The sequence below is a fragment of the Otolemur garnettii genome, unplaced genomic scaffold (assembly GCF_000181295.1).
Source record: "Otolemur garnettii isolate 467f Iridium unplaced genomic scaffold, OtoGar3 scaffold00070, whole genome shotgun sequence".
In the NCBI taxonomy this organism is placed as follows: domain Eukaryota; kingdom Metazoa; phylum Chordata; class Mammalia; order Primates; family Galagidae; genus Otolemur; species Otolemur garnettii.
Window position 1 is genome coordinate 1690083 of NW_003852465.1, and position 18264 is coordinate 1708346.

At 37.3% G+C, this 18264-nt stretch overlaps 1 protein-coding gene across 1 annotated transcript in view; it reads left to right on the forward strand.

Moving 5' to 3' along the window:
* LRRK2 (leucine rich repeat kinase 2) overlaps nt 1–18264 on the forward strand; it is a 140077-nt gene that overhangs the window by 46993 nt on the left and 74820 nt on the right. Inside the window, exons 15-20 of the mRNA XM_003793534.1 lie at nt 4738–4882; nt 5019–5158; nt 7389–7517; nt 7591–7758; nt 12193–12451; nt 15144–15332. Coding sequence (XP_003793582.1) covers nt 4738–4882; nt 5019–5158; nt 7389–7517; nt 7591–7758; nt 12193–12451; nt 15144–15332 — 1030 coding nt within the window. The remainder of the gene's footprint in view (nt 1–4737; nt 4883–5018; nt 5159–7388; nt 7518–7590; nt 7759–12192; nt 12452–15143; nt 15333–18264) is intronic.

Here is an 18264-nt window from a genome sequence, read left to right on the forward strand (position 1 = left end):
TTTTTTTTTTTTATTATTAAATCATTACTGTATACATTAATGCAGTCTGGGGTATAATGTGCTGGTTTTATATACAATTTGAAATATTTTCATCAAACTGGTTAACATAGTCTTCATGGCATTTTCTTGTTATCGTGTTAAGACATTTATATTCTACATTTAGTAAGTTTCACATGTACCCTTGTAAGATGCACCTTAGGTGTGGTCCCACCAATTACCATCCCTCCACCTATCCTCCCCTCTCTCGATGAGACCAATATATTTTCACTTCCTTAATGTCCTTTCCTTTGCTAAAGTAACCAATTTTAGCAGATTATGTAGTGATTACTGTTAGAGCTTCAGGTAGGTAAATTATCTAATAGTTACGTTTGTGGGTCTTATGTCTTATACTCAGGTTATCTGAATTTAAATATGATTCTAACATCTACAGATTATGCACTCTGGACAAGCTACTGAATGTCTTGGTTTCATTATGTATAAAATGGAGTAATAAATGGGTTTTCACTTAGAATTATTATGAATATTTAATGAGACAATTTATGAAAGTGTGCACTCAATAAATGTTAATTAATGTTACTCATATTAGATTTAAAAATATCTTTTGACCTCTTGCTATAAAAGATGAGAAAATTGAAGTATTCACATTTTCACCATCTCTTTCTGCTTTCCCACTGACTTTTGTGAAATAAATTAATTCTACATCGGCAAGGTGTTGCTTTCACCAGTTATGTGGATTCAGTGTCCATCTCAGGTCCTTTTATATTATTGCTTCATTCATCTTTTCCTTGTCCAAACAGCTTTTAAAAAGTAGAATTCCCTGAACATGTTGATGTTTAGAATTGTGTTGTTATTGCTCTTGTTGCCTGTACTCTTCAAAAACAGTTTTGTTGGTTATAAAATATTGTAGGTTTTATTTTTTTTCCTTCAAGACTTTGTGGATATTCTACCACGTTCTAGTATTAAATATTTTAGTGGAGAAGTCTGAAGTCAGCTTCATTGTTTTTTTCTTTTGTAAGTGTCTTGTTATTTTTGCATGAATGTCCAAAGGATTCTTTCTCTTGAAATCTAGGAACTGTGTTAGGCTGCATCTCAGTGTTAGTCCTGAGATCTGGTGTCTTCATTCAAGATAGACATTCAGTATTTTTTTCTTCCTGTAAAGTTGTCTTGAGTTGCATCTTTAAATATATATAGTTTATGTTTCATTATTTTAGCTCTCTTATTTGAAGACGTCAGTTGTATCATCTTGTACCTCTTTTGCCTTAATCTTTTAATTTTTCAAAGAATAATTCAGAGCCCACTAATTATTAATCAGCATGCTCTTTAGTCATATACAAGAGGCATAAACCTAGACATGTATTTAACATATACAAGGACAAAGATGAGATTTATAAGAGAAAAATGAGAAAAGGAGAAAAGAAAACAAACCAAAAAATTATCTGAAATTAATGAGTTTATTTTTCTTTATTTGGCTAATCTATTTAATCAGGAGCTAGGAAAGAGGCCAACACGGGCGTTTTTCCCTGAAACTGGCTAGATTACTCATTAGTGAAATCATTGCAATTATTTATGGATTCTCAAAAAACAAAACAAAACTTGAAGAATTGTAGAACATAGGTACATAGGTGAGAGCATGTTACTGATTATTGTTTCTAAGTGTCTTTCTATTGGCAACACACAAGTTTCACTTGAAATACTTGCCAAGTAGAAACCAGTAAGTTGATTTTAATCCCTATTTGAACAGAAATGTCATAAACACTATTTTCAAGAAATAGTATTAGGTGAGTGAAAGGAAGTCCATTGTAGGCTTGTAAATATTAGTGTCTTATACCTATACTATAATACGTATACATATGTATATATTAATTTTTTCAAATTTATTCAACTATTAAAAAAACAAATGCTCTTATTTAAGCAGCATCACATGTGAAACTCTGAACTCTCTTTTGTAAGTCAGACTCATCACTGAACTGTGCTGAAGTGGTGAGAGACGAGGGTAGCCCAGACAGAGGCCCCCGGAGTTGAGTAGATCTTTGTTAGCAGATCTGCTACTACTTTGTTGAGTAGATCTTCCCTTTGTTAGGTGACGATATTAAGGACAAAGGCAGATGCATTATAAATGTCAATGGAATATAATTTTAGCACCAGAATAAGCTTCTAATGCATTTCGAGCTTAGGAGCAGAACCGGCCACATAATTTATGGGGCCCAGCACAACATGAAAATGCAGGGCTTCTAGTTTGAAAATTATTAAGGATTTCAAGATGGTGACAGTGGAGCTTTAAGCCATGTGCTCTGAGCATGGGAGTGTGTGTGACTATACAGGAGCACACCTGGGAAGCTCGCCCTGCCTGCCAGTAAGAGTGATGGTACAACCACAAGCTGATTTCTTCTTTTTTTTTTTCTTTTCTTATTTATTTTATTTTATTTTTTTGAGGATACTGACTTTTGGCTTTGAACATTTGAGTTTAAGATGTTGGTGTCAATCCAAGAGAAATGTGGGCTTAGAGCTTAAGGAAGTCTCAGCTTGTGCCTTGAGTTATCTGCTCAAAGGCTCTGTGTCTCAATTTTATTCATCAATGCACAGGGATAATAATAGTGTCTCCATGTCATGGGGTTTTGATGAGGAAAAAGTGAGTTCTATGAAGTGACTGAAAGAGTATCTGGCATGCAGCAAGTGCCATGTAGGTTTTGGCATTGTTATCGTGGATGTTGTATTGTTATTGTGACTTAAGCCATGTTCGTTTATGAAATTCTGTCCATGAGAATAAGAATTTTAAGTAAAGAACTTTGGGCAAGGTTGGGAGTTCAAAGAAGAAATTATCAAGGAGATGGGCAAATGAATGGTTTTAAAGTTTGCGAATAATTAAGGGAGCCCTGTGTCATGGAAATCAAGGGATGAAAAAGCAGCAATTAAGTTGTTAGTGGACTTTTTTCTTTGAATGGTTTTAATTCAGAGCGGTTAGGATAGAAGTTTGATTATATGAAATTGAGGGGTAGGGAGAATGTGGAGGCAGTGGGTGTAGACTATTAATAAGCCTAGAAATGAAGGAAAAGGGATAACCTGAAGGAAGGGAGGACCATTAGGGAAACTTTCTTTTGCAGTAACCCTCGAGTTTTTCATCTCTGACCTGTGCTCATCACTTAGTGTTTATTGCATGGACAGAGTTATCGTATTTCATCCTCATAATAACCCTGTATTATTAAGATTGTTTTGAGGGCGAGGAAGCTAAACCAGACACCAAACCGTCTCTTCAGTTGCACTTTGTGCCACTTGGAATTTCTTTGTATGTCTTAAATGACCCTTTACTTACCACTTCTGAGTAAACATTACTTCATTCATTTTTAACAGTCCTCATATTCATAGAATTTAAACCCAAATTTACTTGGCTCCCAAGCTAATGTGCTTTTACTGCTCAGGGAGTTGGTGAGATGGAGATAGTGACCTGAAAAAAAAACATGCTAAGTGAGGAAGGGGCGAGAGTGCCTCCCTGAATGACAGATGAAAGGGGGTTCATGCTGTGCAGTGAGGATGTGGTGTGGAGAAGGGCAGCCCAGGGTGAGAATCTCACGCTTCTCCCCACCTGCTATAGAAAGAGATGCTGAATAAACATGTGCGAAGCATTGACTGGGAAGGGGATACAAACCTGTTCACTGAGAGCATGAAGTGAGGAAGATTGGAAGGCAAAGGTTTTGGTCAAAGAGGCTACATCAGAGCTTGAGTTCTGCTTAAAGCTATTCGAACCATACACTGTATCTGTGGAGGAGGCAATCGGGTCTTTGGAGTTGAAGATATCTAGAAACTAGTGTCTGCAAAATATTATCCATGAAAGCAAAATCCGGAGAAGGGTAGGGCTGTAATGTTTGAAAGGTAAGCATCACGGTAGATGCTTGGGGAGTGGTGTTTTGTGTGCAAGAGTGGAGATGACCCATGTTAGAGTTAGATGTATGTCTCAGAGGTCGAAAGAGGAGAGATGTGACTGTGATTGTGCACTGGGTCATCACTGGGTTGGGTTGGGTCAGTGTTGGGTCAGTTGATGAGCAGGATGGCCTGGAAAAGAAGTGCCTTTTCTTAACACACCTGTAAGTAATGTCAGATCATCTGGAAGAAATCCAGATGAAAGGGTTTGAAAGATGTGATCGGACACATGTAAATTCAAGTCCTGGCCCGACATTGCTTATTATCTCTGTGACTAAAGCTCCTTTTGTTCCTGGATCTTTAAAGTGTTTTAAACCTGTGACATGAGGTTATTGAGGGGATAAATGAAATAATGCTTCAGCACTCGAAGTAAAGAGTAATTTTCAATTAATATTTTCTATGATGAGAGGCAGAATTGCATTTTACTGATTCATGAGTAGGCTTTGGGATTAAACATATTTAGTTTGGTCTTGTCTCTGCAATTTACCATCTGTATGACTTGAGGGATCGTCTCTTACACTCATTGTCTAATGGGGATGGCGTTAGTAGGGACTTCATGAAATTGTGACTAGACAATGAAGGCGAAGCAAATGCATTAGCAGAGTGCCTGGCACAGAACAAGCCCTCAACACATTTAAAAATCCTAGCCCTTATCTTAATAATGAATACAGTTAATTAATAATATAGAAGACAATCAAGCGTATTAATCTGTATTTTGTTTACTTGATTTATATCATGTCAGCCTCTAACTGGTTTTAACTAAGGCAAGCAGTAAGATCTTATTTTTAAAAGCCAATTTTCTTAATTCTCTTTTTATTTTAGTTCATTGGAAACCCTGGGATTCAGAAATGTGGATTAAAAGTCATTTCCTCCCTAGCACCTTTTCCTGAGGCATTAGCGATGTTATCCCTGGAAGGTGCTGTCGACTCCGTGCTTCACACACTGCAGATGTACCCGGATGACCAAGGTCAGTGTGGTTAGAACTCAGGATTTACGGTAGACTTTATTTGATCATTAGCTGTTGACTGGAGGTCTTGATATTTTTATTCAGTTTTGAGATTTGAAAGAATTAATTGTGTTCATTTTTTCTTTTCTTCTCCTAGAAGTTCAGTGTCTGGGTTTAAGTCTTATAGGATGCTTGATTACAAAGAAGAATTTATGCATAGGAACGGGACACCTGCTGGCGAAACTTCTGGTTTCCAGCTTACAGCGATTTAAGGATGTTGCTGAAGTCCAGACTAAAGTATGTGCCGCGTCTTGAAGGGAAATCAGGAACCGGTGCAGATTTCCCTTTCAGAACAGTCTGTGTAATTCCCACTTTGCAGTGGTGCATTCTAGTTAATTGAAAACCATTCATCATTTTGTAGTATTTTAATTATAGAAGGCAAAGAGAATTAGATTGAATCTCTAAAGATCCAGCGTTTGTTATGAAATCTCTAAAATCAGCCTGTTTACTTGCCATTTGTCCTTCCCATAAAACAGTAAAGAACCGCCTAGCTAAGAAATTCCAGCTAGCTGAGGTTATTTGCTTAGATTTTAGATAAATGGAAGTCATAATTACTCTGAAGTTTAACACTATCTGTGTTTTATTGTGGATTGTTTACCTCTAGTAATTTAGCTTCTTCGTTTTTTTTTCCTTGCAGGGATATAATGTTTTTAACATTTTTCATCGAGTTAAATTTAAAACATGATATATAACAACTGTCTTTATAAAACACCCACCCTATTGGCCTAGTGTTCACCCAAGGGAGATTAAGAAATAAATTCTGTTTTCAGTTTTTTTTTTTTCGTTTAAATTTTAGCAAAACAAATAGTCAGAAAGTGTGTTTCTGCTTTGGTTATGGGTTTTTTAGTACCAGAGTTTGCATCTTTCCTAAACTCAGCAGATATTTTCCTAAGTGGCCGCACTGACCAGGAATAAACATACTTAGGCTCTAACTTTTGCACCGACATTATCAGCAAAAGAGAGAATGTACGCAAAGTTTCTTTTTCCAATTATAAAGTGCTGACCCCACAACATTCTTAGGTTAAAAACAACAATGCATTTTTTTGCTTTTCGTAACATGCTGTCTAGGCTAATTAAAGCCAAGGCAGAACTGATGAAAAGTAATTCTCGGGTAGGAAATGATTTTGTGTAGGTTTGGAGCTGTCCATCACTGTGGATTAATTCATCTAGGCGTACATTTGGGGATCTCTTTAGGACAGATTATAAATTATTGACTAGTGGGCTAAATTTGGCCTGCTCATATATTTTATTTGGCTAGTGCAGTGTCTGAAAGTTTTGAATTTGAATGATTAGCCTTCTACACATTTGTACTTTCTGATTTGCTGCGTCATTCACTCGGGTTTGCAGGAACCTTTGCTGCAGAGGTGGGTGGATGGGGCACACGTCCCTTGGACATGCATAATGTCAAATGTTAATATTTGCAGAAACTCAGCATCTTAAGACCTCAAAATAATAATTTTAATACTGAGGTGATTTTATTACTATGTTGTCTTAGAGGTAATAAAATATTAAAAAGTTAAGATGATCTTCAATAGGAAATAATATTAAAGCCTTAAGCCAGTCGTTCATTAAAACATCACTTGGGTGGGGAGGGCAGGTCTTTCTTGAGGATGTTCTTGACGTGGTTCTGAAAAGTTATGGTGTTCTTTATACATAACTTGCTATAAGAATGTTAATCTGCCCTGGCTTGCACCTGTAATCCCAACACTCTGGGAGGCTGAGATGGGTGGATTGCTTGAACTCAGGAGTTGGAGACCAGCCTGAGCAAGAGTGAGACTCCATCTCTACTAAAAATGGAAAAACAGAGGCAAGAGCATCTCTTGAACCCAAGGGTTTGAGGTTGCTGTGAGCTATGATGATGCCAGGGCACTCTACCTGGGGAGACAGAGTGAGACTCTGTCTCAAAAGAAAAGAATGTAAATCTCCAAGTACCTTTAGAGCTTCTCAGATGCACTCAATCTGAGGTCACACATGTCTCTTTGAGGTAAAAATTTCAGAAGACAGCTAAAAGTTTGGGGAATATGCTGGGCTCTCTAGGGAACTTAGCGTGCAATCTGGTAGTTAAACAATTTCCTCTACTGGCCTATTTGGATCTGTCGCTCAGCCCATCCAGCTCTTGTTTAATATCTGTTTTTCTTACTGTAAATATGACTTTACACAGGGTTCTTTAGAAGCCGACTTTTAGGGTTAAACCTTTTTCTTGCTTTGCTAGATTATGGTTTGTTAACTAGCATTTCATTCCCCCATGTGCCTGTTGTATTTTTTAGTAATGAGAAAACAAGGGGTATTTGTTTATAGAATTGTTTCAAGGATTACAGATTGAAAAGCATAAACCCAATAAACATATCCACAGTTACATGGACGGCCTCGGTATTGACATTCAAAACCAGACCCTCTGTTTTATATTATTTATGTATTGGTTTTGCCCATCATTGCTTACATGTTATTCTTTTTGGTCTCGTTTCAGGGCTTTCAGACGATTCTGGCAATACTGGAAGTGTCCAGCTCCTTTTCCAGGTTGCTGGTGCAGTATTCACTAGATTCAGTCATATTCCATCACTTGTCCTCCAGTACCACAGAACAAAAGGATCACCAGGTGCAGTATTTTTCACTTGTGTGCTAAAGGTTATGTATTTAGCTGACTCTGATTGTCGATTCATCCTTTTTAGTTTATAAACCTCTGTTGCAACTGCTTTGCAAAATTAGCTATGGACGATGAGTTAAAAAATCTGATGCTGGAGAAAGCGTGTGATCAGAACAACAGTATCATGGTTGAGTGCTTGCTTCTCTTGGGAGCTGACGCCAATCAAGCAAAAGAGATGTCTTTAATTTGTCAGGTAAATATCCATTGTCTTACTTTTGTCTTTTCTCTATTTTTTTTTTTTTGACCCTGACATTGTGTAACTCTTACATTCTATTTAAAAAAAAAAAAAAGAATTTACCAGGTGATTGTAATTGCTTGGGATTTGTAGAAGGAGCTGGGATTCAAGGAGTTTCAGAAGTGCCAGGTGTGGTGGTTTAGACTGTAATTGTAGGGCTCTGGGAGGCTGAGGTGGGTGGGTGGCTGGAGCCTAGGAGCTGGATACCAGCCTGAGTGAGAGCAAGACCCTGGCTCTACTAAAAATAGAAAAATTAGTCAGGTGTTGTGGTACGTGCCAGGACTCCCAGCTACTTGGGAGGCTGAGGCAAGAAGATCGCTCCAGCCCAGGAGTTTGAGGTTGCTATGAGCTGTGACGCCACGGTACTCTACCCAGAATGAGACTCTGTGTCAAAAACAAAAACAACCACCACCACCACCACCAACAAAAGAACCCCACAGAGAGTTTCAGAAGTGATAAAGTCTTTTAGGTGTTATCCAGTCTAATCCTCCATTCTACCTGTTTACATACTTTGGTAGGTTGAAAAATAACTTTCCAAATGTGTCCCGGACTATCTACATCACTACAACTTGTTTCCACACACTCTACACAGCACACAGTTTTGATCATTTTTCAGCCGTTTTCTCCACTGTTGGTTTCTTTACCTGGGGGGTTGTCCTATCAGGGCGGCTTGAGATGATGCTGGCTGTGACTGCACACCTTTGGGGGGAGCTGTCCCTTGTTACTGGCCTCTCTCGAAGTTGTGCAACACTATTGCTTTTCTTTCCTTCTCTCTTTTCCCTCCTAAATCATGCAAATAATTTATCTATCTGACAGTTCTACTATTCTATCAAAATCTAACCCGAATCGTCTCTCTTTGTTAAAGCCCCCTTCATACCCACAGACCTCCAGACAAGTTAGAATTCACGTCTGGGTTAGAATTTAAAATATAATTAGTATTCACTTCCACAAGTCCATGATACTATGTGTACACCTGTTGTCTATTTTGTGAGTTGTATGAAAAAGAAATGTACAGTGATCATATTCATATCATTATGAATGTCTAATTCATTGCTTTATAAATGGTGTGTATGAGTATTCAATAAATATCTACTAAAATGCATTACCTACATTTCAGGTTTGTCTTAATTGTATAAATGTTAGAGTTTATAATAGCAGTTTGGTGGTGCCAGGTCTATCCTCTAGAAATTTAGTAGTATTTCTAACAAAGCAATTATGGAGTGATCTAATAATATACATTATTAATCAGCAGAATGCTATGTTCTCTAATAATTTATTTTTAAGCCTCACTTTATTTAATTTCCCACTTGCCAATGGATTGCAATCAATATGTTGGTAAGATTTCGTGAGCACTAATTAGTAATTAACATAGTAAGGAACAGAATTTGTAACTCAATGTCATGCACCATTACTTTATGCATTAAACGAAATAAATAATCAAATTATTTAAATTTAGTCTAAGTCCCTTGAAGCAAGCAACATTTAAAATAGTTGGTTCTATACTAATAAAAGTAATTAAATTATTTCCCTCCATAATTTAATGCCTTTGATTGTGCATCTTTTGTGTACAGATCATTGCCTTAATGTTAGTTGGAGATGCCAAAAAACTAAAAGGAAACTTCCCCTTCTGAGTTGCTCATTAGGGAAGCAAAGTGCCTAGAAGCCCCCAAGAACAATTACGCCCAATTCCTCCCAGGAAACGCTTTCTACTCTTCTCCTGTTTATGCAAATCTTTCTCTACACAGGCTTTTTATTTTATTTCTCTTCCCATAGCCTTTTGGATGTCATGGGCTTATTTTTTTTTTGTTTTTTCTTAAAATAAAATTGGATCTTTGTACCCAGGGATTATGTATTAAAGTTAAAGAATTTATTCTAGTTGTCAGAAGTTATTTGTATCTAGCACATAATAAATATAGGTTAAATATTGCGGATGGGTTTTTTTGAAGGTACTTTATTTGTGCCAGAGCAACATAAGGTGATCAAGATTACCCATTTGCCAAGAGGTTGCATCATTCAGGTCTGTTCAGAGCGAGAATGGAGTTAATTGAGTTGGGCTTTTGGAGGGGAATTTAATGATATAATTAAGGTGCATGATAGGAAGAGGAGAATATAGAAGGTTAACACTGAGCATGCAAACGCATGCGTAGATAGACGTAAAGATAAGACGGATCAAATCATGGTGGGTGGGAAGAGTGAGTACAATGAAGTCACAGTAAAAATAATAACCCCTCTGTGGCGCTCCCTGCCACGTGGGCACTGCTCTGCGCACTTTACACAATTCAGTCCTCACATAAGGGCCTCCTGTTGGCCCCATTGTACATGTGAGGAGTTGAGGCACAGAGGGATTAAGTAATTTGCTAAGAAAAATCTTCTGGTAAGTGGTAGAAAATCTGCCTCCCAAGTGCCTGCTCTAAACTCCTGGCTCCACCCCAGATCCATGGTGGGGTGTGGTTCACTGACTCTCAAACACTGGTTTGAAAACTTTGGTTTTGATTGTGAGCTGTGTCTGCTTGACGTTAGAAGATGAGAGGAAGATTGCCAAAAAAAGTAAATTATAATTTTGATAATCTTTAGTTATATTCTAAATTTTCTTCATTACTGTTTAAATAAAAACTGCGTGTTTTTGAGCTGTTCTTTTTATCCCGTCAGGAAGTTGAAATTTCCAAAAAAAAAAAATGTGTGACTGTTTTAAAGGGAGGGGCGACTGCGTGAGATTTCAAGGAATTATTTCTTGTTTTTGCTGGATTTACTTCTTTGTTTCTGATATGCTTTCATACATATGTGTATATGTGCATGTGTGTATGTATCCACACACACACACACACACACGCACACACTCACACGTGGCCATAACGTCTGTGTGCGGTCACCACCCTGCACATTCTCAGGGCACCATATGAAAACCCCCAAGGAAAATTCCTTCTACAAAGATGTGCTAAGCATCTTCTGTGTGCAAAGTGCTGCACAAATAATTATAGAGAATAAAATGGAGTTTCCTGTTTGAAGATCGTTTTTTCTAAGAGTGTGTGTGTGTCTCTCAGAGTGTGGAAGAATTGGGTTCGAGAAAGGATAAAACATAAATCGCCTTAGTATGGAGTAGGCAGTGAGCAGCATAACTTAGAGAAAAAAGGTTACTGGACTATAAGAGAAGGCATTTGTGAGTATTTTGGAGGGGTTTCTCTCCTTTCTCTTCCTTCCCCCTTCCCTCCCTTCCTCCTAATCTTGCAATGGAGCCTTAAAGAGGATTTGAGTATTTTGTTACTTTAGTTAGATTTCCTAGGCATGGTGTTAGGTTTTAGGAGTACAAGTCGGATCTCAATAGTGTCCGTGCCTTTATAGTCCAGTGGGAAAAGAAATGGGTATGTCTGGTTCAGTGCGCCCAGTGCTCCATCTAACAAATGGCATGGGGGCCTGGGAGAGGAAGGGCGTGTGTGGTCCGGGAGGTGGTAACAAGGCCTTCACTGTGCCAGAGTTTTCCAAGCTGTTTTTTCAAGAATGAACATCTTTTTGCTAGGTGAAGAGCAGAGGGAGGCCTTTGGAGCCACAGAAAAAACATAAATGAGGGCCATGCGGTTAGAAAAATTGCATGTTGTGTTTGGGGGAATGTCTCGGAACAGAGGGGTTTTAGAAAATATCTTGATGGAATGGTGACTTGATTGTATCTCTGTAGTGGAGCTAAGAAGAATGGGTTCACAGTAGGTGATCCTGGAGACTTGTGGGCATTAAGTTGGTGTCATCTGACTGTGCAAATGTCCAAACCACTCACTAATAGTGCAGACTTTTGTCTAGTTTTTGTAGCATTTCCCATGCTAACACCCCCTTGAGCACATGCTCTAAAGGCATAACATTCAGAAGCAACAGGAGACCGAGATGCAAGATTTATCTCTGTGGAAACCCAGAATCTTGTGAGGCGCTCAGCAAAACTAGACCTGAGTGATGAGGCATTAATGAAGTTTATAATATTTTTACTCTCATTTATTCCATGTCACAAATGAAGACAGGGCACTTGTGCTTAGCGTGTTAAGGTCATTGGTTTCCCAGATGTCTTCAATGAACAGACAAGCCCAGGGAATAAAAACAACATTGATAACTGGTGGAGCTTGGGTGTAGACTGAGGTCTCGATCCCAAGTCTATGAGCTTTTTCTCCGTGGAATGGTGTCTGTTTCACAGTAACTGACTCTCGTGTTTTATGCTAGTCTGATATTTGTGGCACCCATCTTCTTACCCAGTCTATTTTAAGGATCAATTTTGTCTTATGTTAATTGTTTTAGTTGAAATTTAAGGTGTAGATAAAAAGTCACATCAGGTTTGATTTTCTAGTCTCCAAAAAGGAAAAATATGAGTTTTTATTATGCTTGCTTTTTCTTTCTTCTTTTTTTTTTTAAAAATAGGTATGTGAGAAAGAGAGCAGTCCCAAACTGGTGGAACTCTTGCTGAATAGTGGATCCCGTGAACAAGATGTACGGAGAGCTCTGACTATCAGCATTGGGAAAGGTGACAGCCAGATCATCAGCTTGCTCTTGAGGAGGCTTGCCCTGGATCTGGCCAATAATAGCATTTGCCTTGGAGGATTTTGTATTGGAAAAATTGAACCTTCTTGGCTTGGTCCTTTATTTCCCGATAGGACATCTAATCTGAGAAAACAAACAAGTAAGTATCAACAAGAATATTTTGTACAATTCTCATTTTTAATGGTTTGGTTTTTAAAGTCACTAGTCTTTTAGTTATTATTCATGCCAGTTTGACATTCCTTAAGCCAAAAATATTGCAAAGATTTGGCTCTATATGTGTGTACATATTTTAACCATGAAACTACTTGAATGAGATCCTCTGGTCACATTTCTGTATCTGGAGTGCTCTTATTTTCTGACATTGAATGTATTTTTTTGTTATTGTTGTTTGTTTTCTGTCTGAGACAGAGTCTTACTCTGTTGTCCCAGGCTAGAGTGCTAGGGCATCATAGCTCACAGCAACCTCAAACTCCTGGGTTCAAGCGATCTTCTTGCCTCAGCCTCCCAAATATTTGCCCATCATAATGGGCGGCCAGGCTAGTTTTTTCTATTTTTCATAGAGACAGGGTCTCACTCTTGCTCAGACTGGTCTCAAACTCCTGAGCTCAAGCAATCCACCCAGCTCGGCCTCCCAGAGTGCTAGGATTACATGGAATGTACCACACCCAACCACACTGAATGTGTTTTTAAGGCTTGGGCTCCCAGCTTTCCCTTTGTTAACTTAGTCCCGTGCCTGTCTCCTTCCCCAAAGTCAGCAGACTCTGTGACTCTTCACTTGAAACACCGGATAAGACTTGTGCTTTCCTCTTGTTTTTCTGATGTACTCACTTGCAAAACTCCAGTTTCAATCTGTGCACAGTCTACTTTTTCCCACACTCTCACCCAGATAACTGAGTGTTGCCAGAGAAAAGTATCCATCCACATTGAGGCCTCTACACGTCCAGGTCTCCAACCGTCCAGTGGGCCCTAGAAATTCAGTCCGTCTGAATCCCCCTTGCTTTTTTGAACACTTCACACAGTCTCATCTCCAGGCTTTTCCCAGTGTCACTGTCTCTACCTTCCGCCTTCACCTGCCTCTCTCTTCTTTCTTCCTGTCTTAGCACCCTCATTATTTTTTACAAGAAAATAGACCCGGCCCCCCCCCCCCCCCCGTGGAGTCTGGGTGGCGAGTCCTCCTATCTGCTCCTGTAGCACCTTATTTCCCACCTGTACTACCACCAACGACAAATCCTTGAATTTTTCATCTTCATCAATGGGTAGACGAGCAGTGCTGTAAAGTCGATGTCAGTTTTGTCCGTGGTCATAACCTTACCTTATATACGATTTGCACATAGTAGATGGTCATTTAGAATTAAATAATCAATATTGGTACAAATAAAAATTTGATAAAAACTCTGTTAACTATATGTAGAAACAGACACTTCGCATGTTGTTGCTATGAATTTAAATTGTTCTATTTATGAGGACAATTTGGCAATAACTCTTAATATTTTCATCAAACATGCATTCTTTTTTGACCCAGCCATGGAGTGTCAGGATTCTACCATACAGACCTTCTCAAAGTGCAGAAGGAAGTCTGTACAAAAATGCCTCTAAAAGAGTGGGGAGAACCCTAAATGTACCTTAACAGGGACTATTCAAATAAATCATGGCCTGTTCACGCAGGGGAGTGCTTTGCCATCATTGGGAAAAGAAAAAAACATGTAGCAAATGTAAATGAACTGGCAGAGAATGCTTTATTAAATGAAACACAAAGCATTAAGAACAGTGTTTTTAGCATGCTAATGTTAGTGAAACTGCAATTGGAATATGGTAATCATAAACGTTTAAATATGAACAAAGCTCTAGAAATAGGTTCCCTGGTTGCCTGGGGTGGGGGATGGGGATGGGGCTTTGGTAATTCTTAAACTAGTGTCGTGCCACTAACCTGCTTACTCTAATCTTTGATATGTGATGGAGGGAATTGTAGGCCTATTGGAGAGGAATGGAGGGAAATTTGTCATTCACTATATCCTCTTATTCTATGCTCTCTCTGTTGAAAAGTCTTATCTGATTTTAAAAAATACAATAATAAACATGATTTGATTATTTGGAGGCTATAGCCATGATTCTGTTGGCGACTGGCATGACTCAGTAACATTTTGAGTTCGCAGCTGTGAAATATCTTCCAGGTACTACTGGACTGACTTACATACACGTTACAGTGTGAGCCCCGAGGGTAACATTGGACAAACTCTTCCAGGCTATATGAAGCACAGTGAAGACTTTACCTTACCTTTAACTTCTTTCTCCATAGTGGAGCATAATGTGAAATGAAATGAAATTGTGAGAAGAATATTAACTTCGAAATTTCATCAGAGTTCCCAAAAGTCAGAACGAATTACCTAGCAAAGTTTATAAAAATAAGTACATCGTTTATTTAGCATCTCATATGTTCTAAGCACCGTGCTAAACATTTTATATGCATCTTTTTTTACTCTCTTCCATCACCCCAGGCTGTATATAACCCCCCTTCATTTTCCGGGTGAGGACACTGATCCACAGGGAGTTAATCTAACTTGCAAATGACATTACCGTGATTTGAGCACAGGCCTGTCTGGCTTCAAAGTCCAGGCCTTTCATAGAAATTAAATGTTGTCATCTACCACCAAAGTTCTGTGTATTTTGTTATTTTGTTTAATTTAATTTGCCACTATTGTAAAGTGACTGGAAGGAAAAAATCATAAAGTTTTACAGCAGCAGGAGAATAGACACATACAAGGAATATAGGATATATATTTTTATTTGCATAGTCGTTGACTTTCAAGCTGCTGGCATATCTCTCCTTTTAGATATAGGATCAACTTTAGCAAGAATGGTGCTCAGGCATCAGATGAGAAGTTCTGTGGAAGAAGGAGCAGCCTCAGAGAGCGACAGGAATTTTCCTGAAGATGTCCTGGATAAACTCGATGAATGGACCTTCATTCCTGACTCCTCTATGGATAGTGTGTTTGCTCAAAGTGATGACCTGGATAGTGAAGGTACTTACTAGAAAAAACAATTCCCTCTGTGTTTCATACTCACACACTGGCATTGAACAATAGGAACAGGGACAAAAACCTGATATAATTCATTTGGAAAAACCTGGGTACAAGTGTGTTCGTTATCAGGAGACAATTATGCTTACTAGCTCTGGTAAAAAAAAAAAAAAAAAGACTCAAAACAAGTGTACGTGTGCTAAGTGTTATGCTGCCTAATTAGTTAATAGTGACTATTGCAGCCAAAGAAGTCCGACTCAAGACTGGAATTGGATTCCATGTCTGTCCTTGATTCACTCCTTTTGTGACTTGTATAAGCCCTTAACCTTGTTGATGGTAGCGATACCAACCTGGCAAATGTATATGTACCAATTAGAGAAAATATATGTGGAGTTTCTGGGACAGTGTTTGGCAAATAGAAATGCTTATAACTTTTTACCTTATTATGGTTAAAAAATAATATTAATATTTTAATAACTCACCTGAGTTAACTTAAATAATTGATCTGGCAAGATATAGAATGACAATAATTGGGGCTGACATATTTTAACACGTGCTGGTCAGTAAAAATGGGGTGATTGGCTTTATTATTAACATAGCATGACTGAAAACTGGGTCATAGAAGAAAAGTATTTGAGAAGGGAAAAAAATCAGAGTTAGTCTAAGCTGATTTATGTCAAGTCCAAGTTGTTTTAAAAATATATCTATATCTATATCTAACTGTATTTAGATATAGTTTATGTAAAATAAAATGCATTCACTCTAACTCCGTATTTCCTTATGTTCAGAAAATATATATGTCCATGTAGTCATCATCACTATCAAGTTGTGCAACATTTTTGTCATCCCCAAAGTTCCTCTAAAGTCTTTGCACAGAAAATGTCCCTCTGCCTGTGGCCTCTGGAGATCACTTATTTGTTTTCCATCACTGTATATTAAATTAGTGTTTTCTATAAATGGAATCACACAGTGTCTGTGTCTCACACAGATTCTGTGTCTGGCTGTTTTCTGATGTGGTTGTACTACTTTATACTTCCACGAACAGCACATGAGAATTCCAATTGTTCTATCTCCTTGCCAACACTTGGTATTGTCAGTTGGTTTAATTTTAGCCATTCTAGTGGAAGTGTAATCCTAACTCACTTGAGTTTAATTTTCAGTTCTCTGATGACTAATGATATTGAAGATATTATCATGTTCTTATTCCTCGTCATACATTTTCTTTGTGAAATATCTGTTCAAATATTTTCTTTTCAATAGGGCTGTTGTCTTATAATTGTAGTATAAGAGTTCTTTATATGTTCTAGATAGAAGTTGTGACAGATACATGTTCACAAATATTTTTTTCTAGTTATAACTTGTCTTCTCATTTTATTAAATGGTATTTTTCAAAAGAGCAGAGGTTTTAAATTTTGCTGAAGCATAGTTTTTCATTTTTTTCTTTTGTGGTGTATGATTCTTTCTATCTCATTTAAAGAATCTTTTACTAGCCTAAGTTTGTGAATATTTTCTCCTAAGTTTCCTCTTAGAAGTGTTAAAATTTATGTTTTTACATTTAGGTCCATAACTACCTTACTGTGATTTTTGTGTTTAATGTCAATGAACAGTTGACTGTATTGTTTTTTTTTTTTTTTGGCATGGATATCGAGTTGTTTAAGCATTATTTGCTGAAAATACTATAGTTCATCGCTGAATTAATGGCACTTTTGTTAAATTTAATTGACCATATACATACAGTTCTGTTTTAGCATTACTTATTCTGTGCCACTGATTTATACTTTAATCTTATGCGAATACCACACTATCTTGATTATTCTAGCTTAATAGTAGGTCTAGAATTCAGGCAGTGTAAGTCCTCTAGTGTTTTTTCAAAGTTGTTCTTACTAGACTAGGTTCTTTGTATTTCCATAAATATTTTTAATCAGCTAATTTTATGCTGGTATTTTAAATAAATTAAATCTATATATAGACTTAACATAGAATTAATTTAAAATTTTATTTCCTATGTTTTATATTATAGAATTAATAACTAAACAATAATTTATGTAAATTAAATATATAAGTTAATTTGGGGGAATTAATACATTTATTATGAGTCTTTTGATATAAATGTATATATTTCCATTGATTTGTCCTTTATAATTCTTTCAATGGTATTTGTATTGCATGTTTCCTAATTGATTGTGAATGGTGTTGTATTTTAATTTCTATTTCCTGTAGTTCACTGATGACACACAGAAATACAATTGATTCATTTTTATTAATTCTGCTAAACTCACTTATGACTTGTTTTTTGTAGACACCATAGGATTTTCAATGTTCACAACTATGCCATTTGCTGAATGCAAAAGATTTGCTGGTTCTCTTCTAATCTGTATATCTTTTTTTCTTGTTTTATTGCACTGGCTAGGACCTCCAGTACTATGTTGAATAGAAGTGGTAAGAGTGGGTGTCATTCCCTGGTTCCCAAACTTAGGGGGAAAGCATTCAGTCTCTCACCCTTATGTATGACATTAACTGTAGTTTTTCATGGATGCCCTTCATCAGGTTGAGGAAGCTACTTTCCAGTCATCATTTGCTGAGCCTTGTTATCATTATCAGGTGTTGGAAAATACTCTTCAGCACTTGTTGAAATAGTCATAACTTCCCCCTTTATTTTGTATATTAACAAAACATTAGGTCAATTACATTGATTGATTTTCTAATATTAAGAAACTAAATTTGCATTCCTGAGGTAAATCTCACTTGGTTATTGTGTACTATTCCTTTTGTGTAGTATTGAATTTTATTTTCTAAAATTTTAAGATGTTTGCACCTATGGGGGATATTGCCCAGTAATTTCATTTGTTCTTATGATTATGATAGTAATGTGGGCCTCTTGAAATGAGTTGGGACATATTTCCAATTCTATTTTCATTTCTTTCTTTCTTTCTTT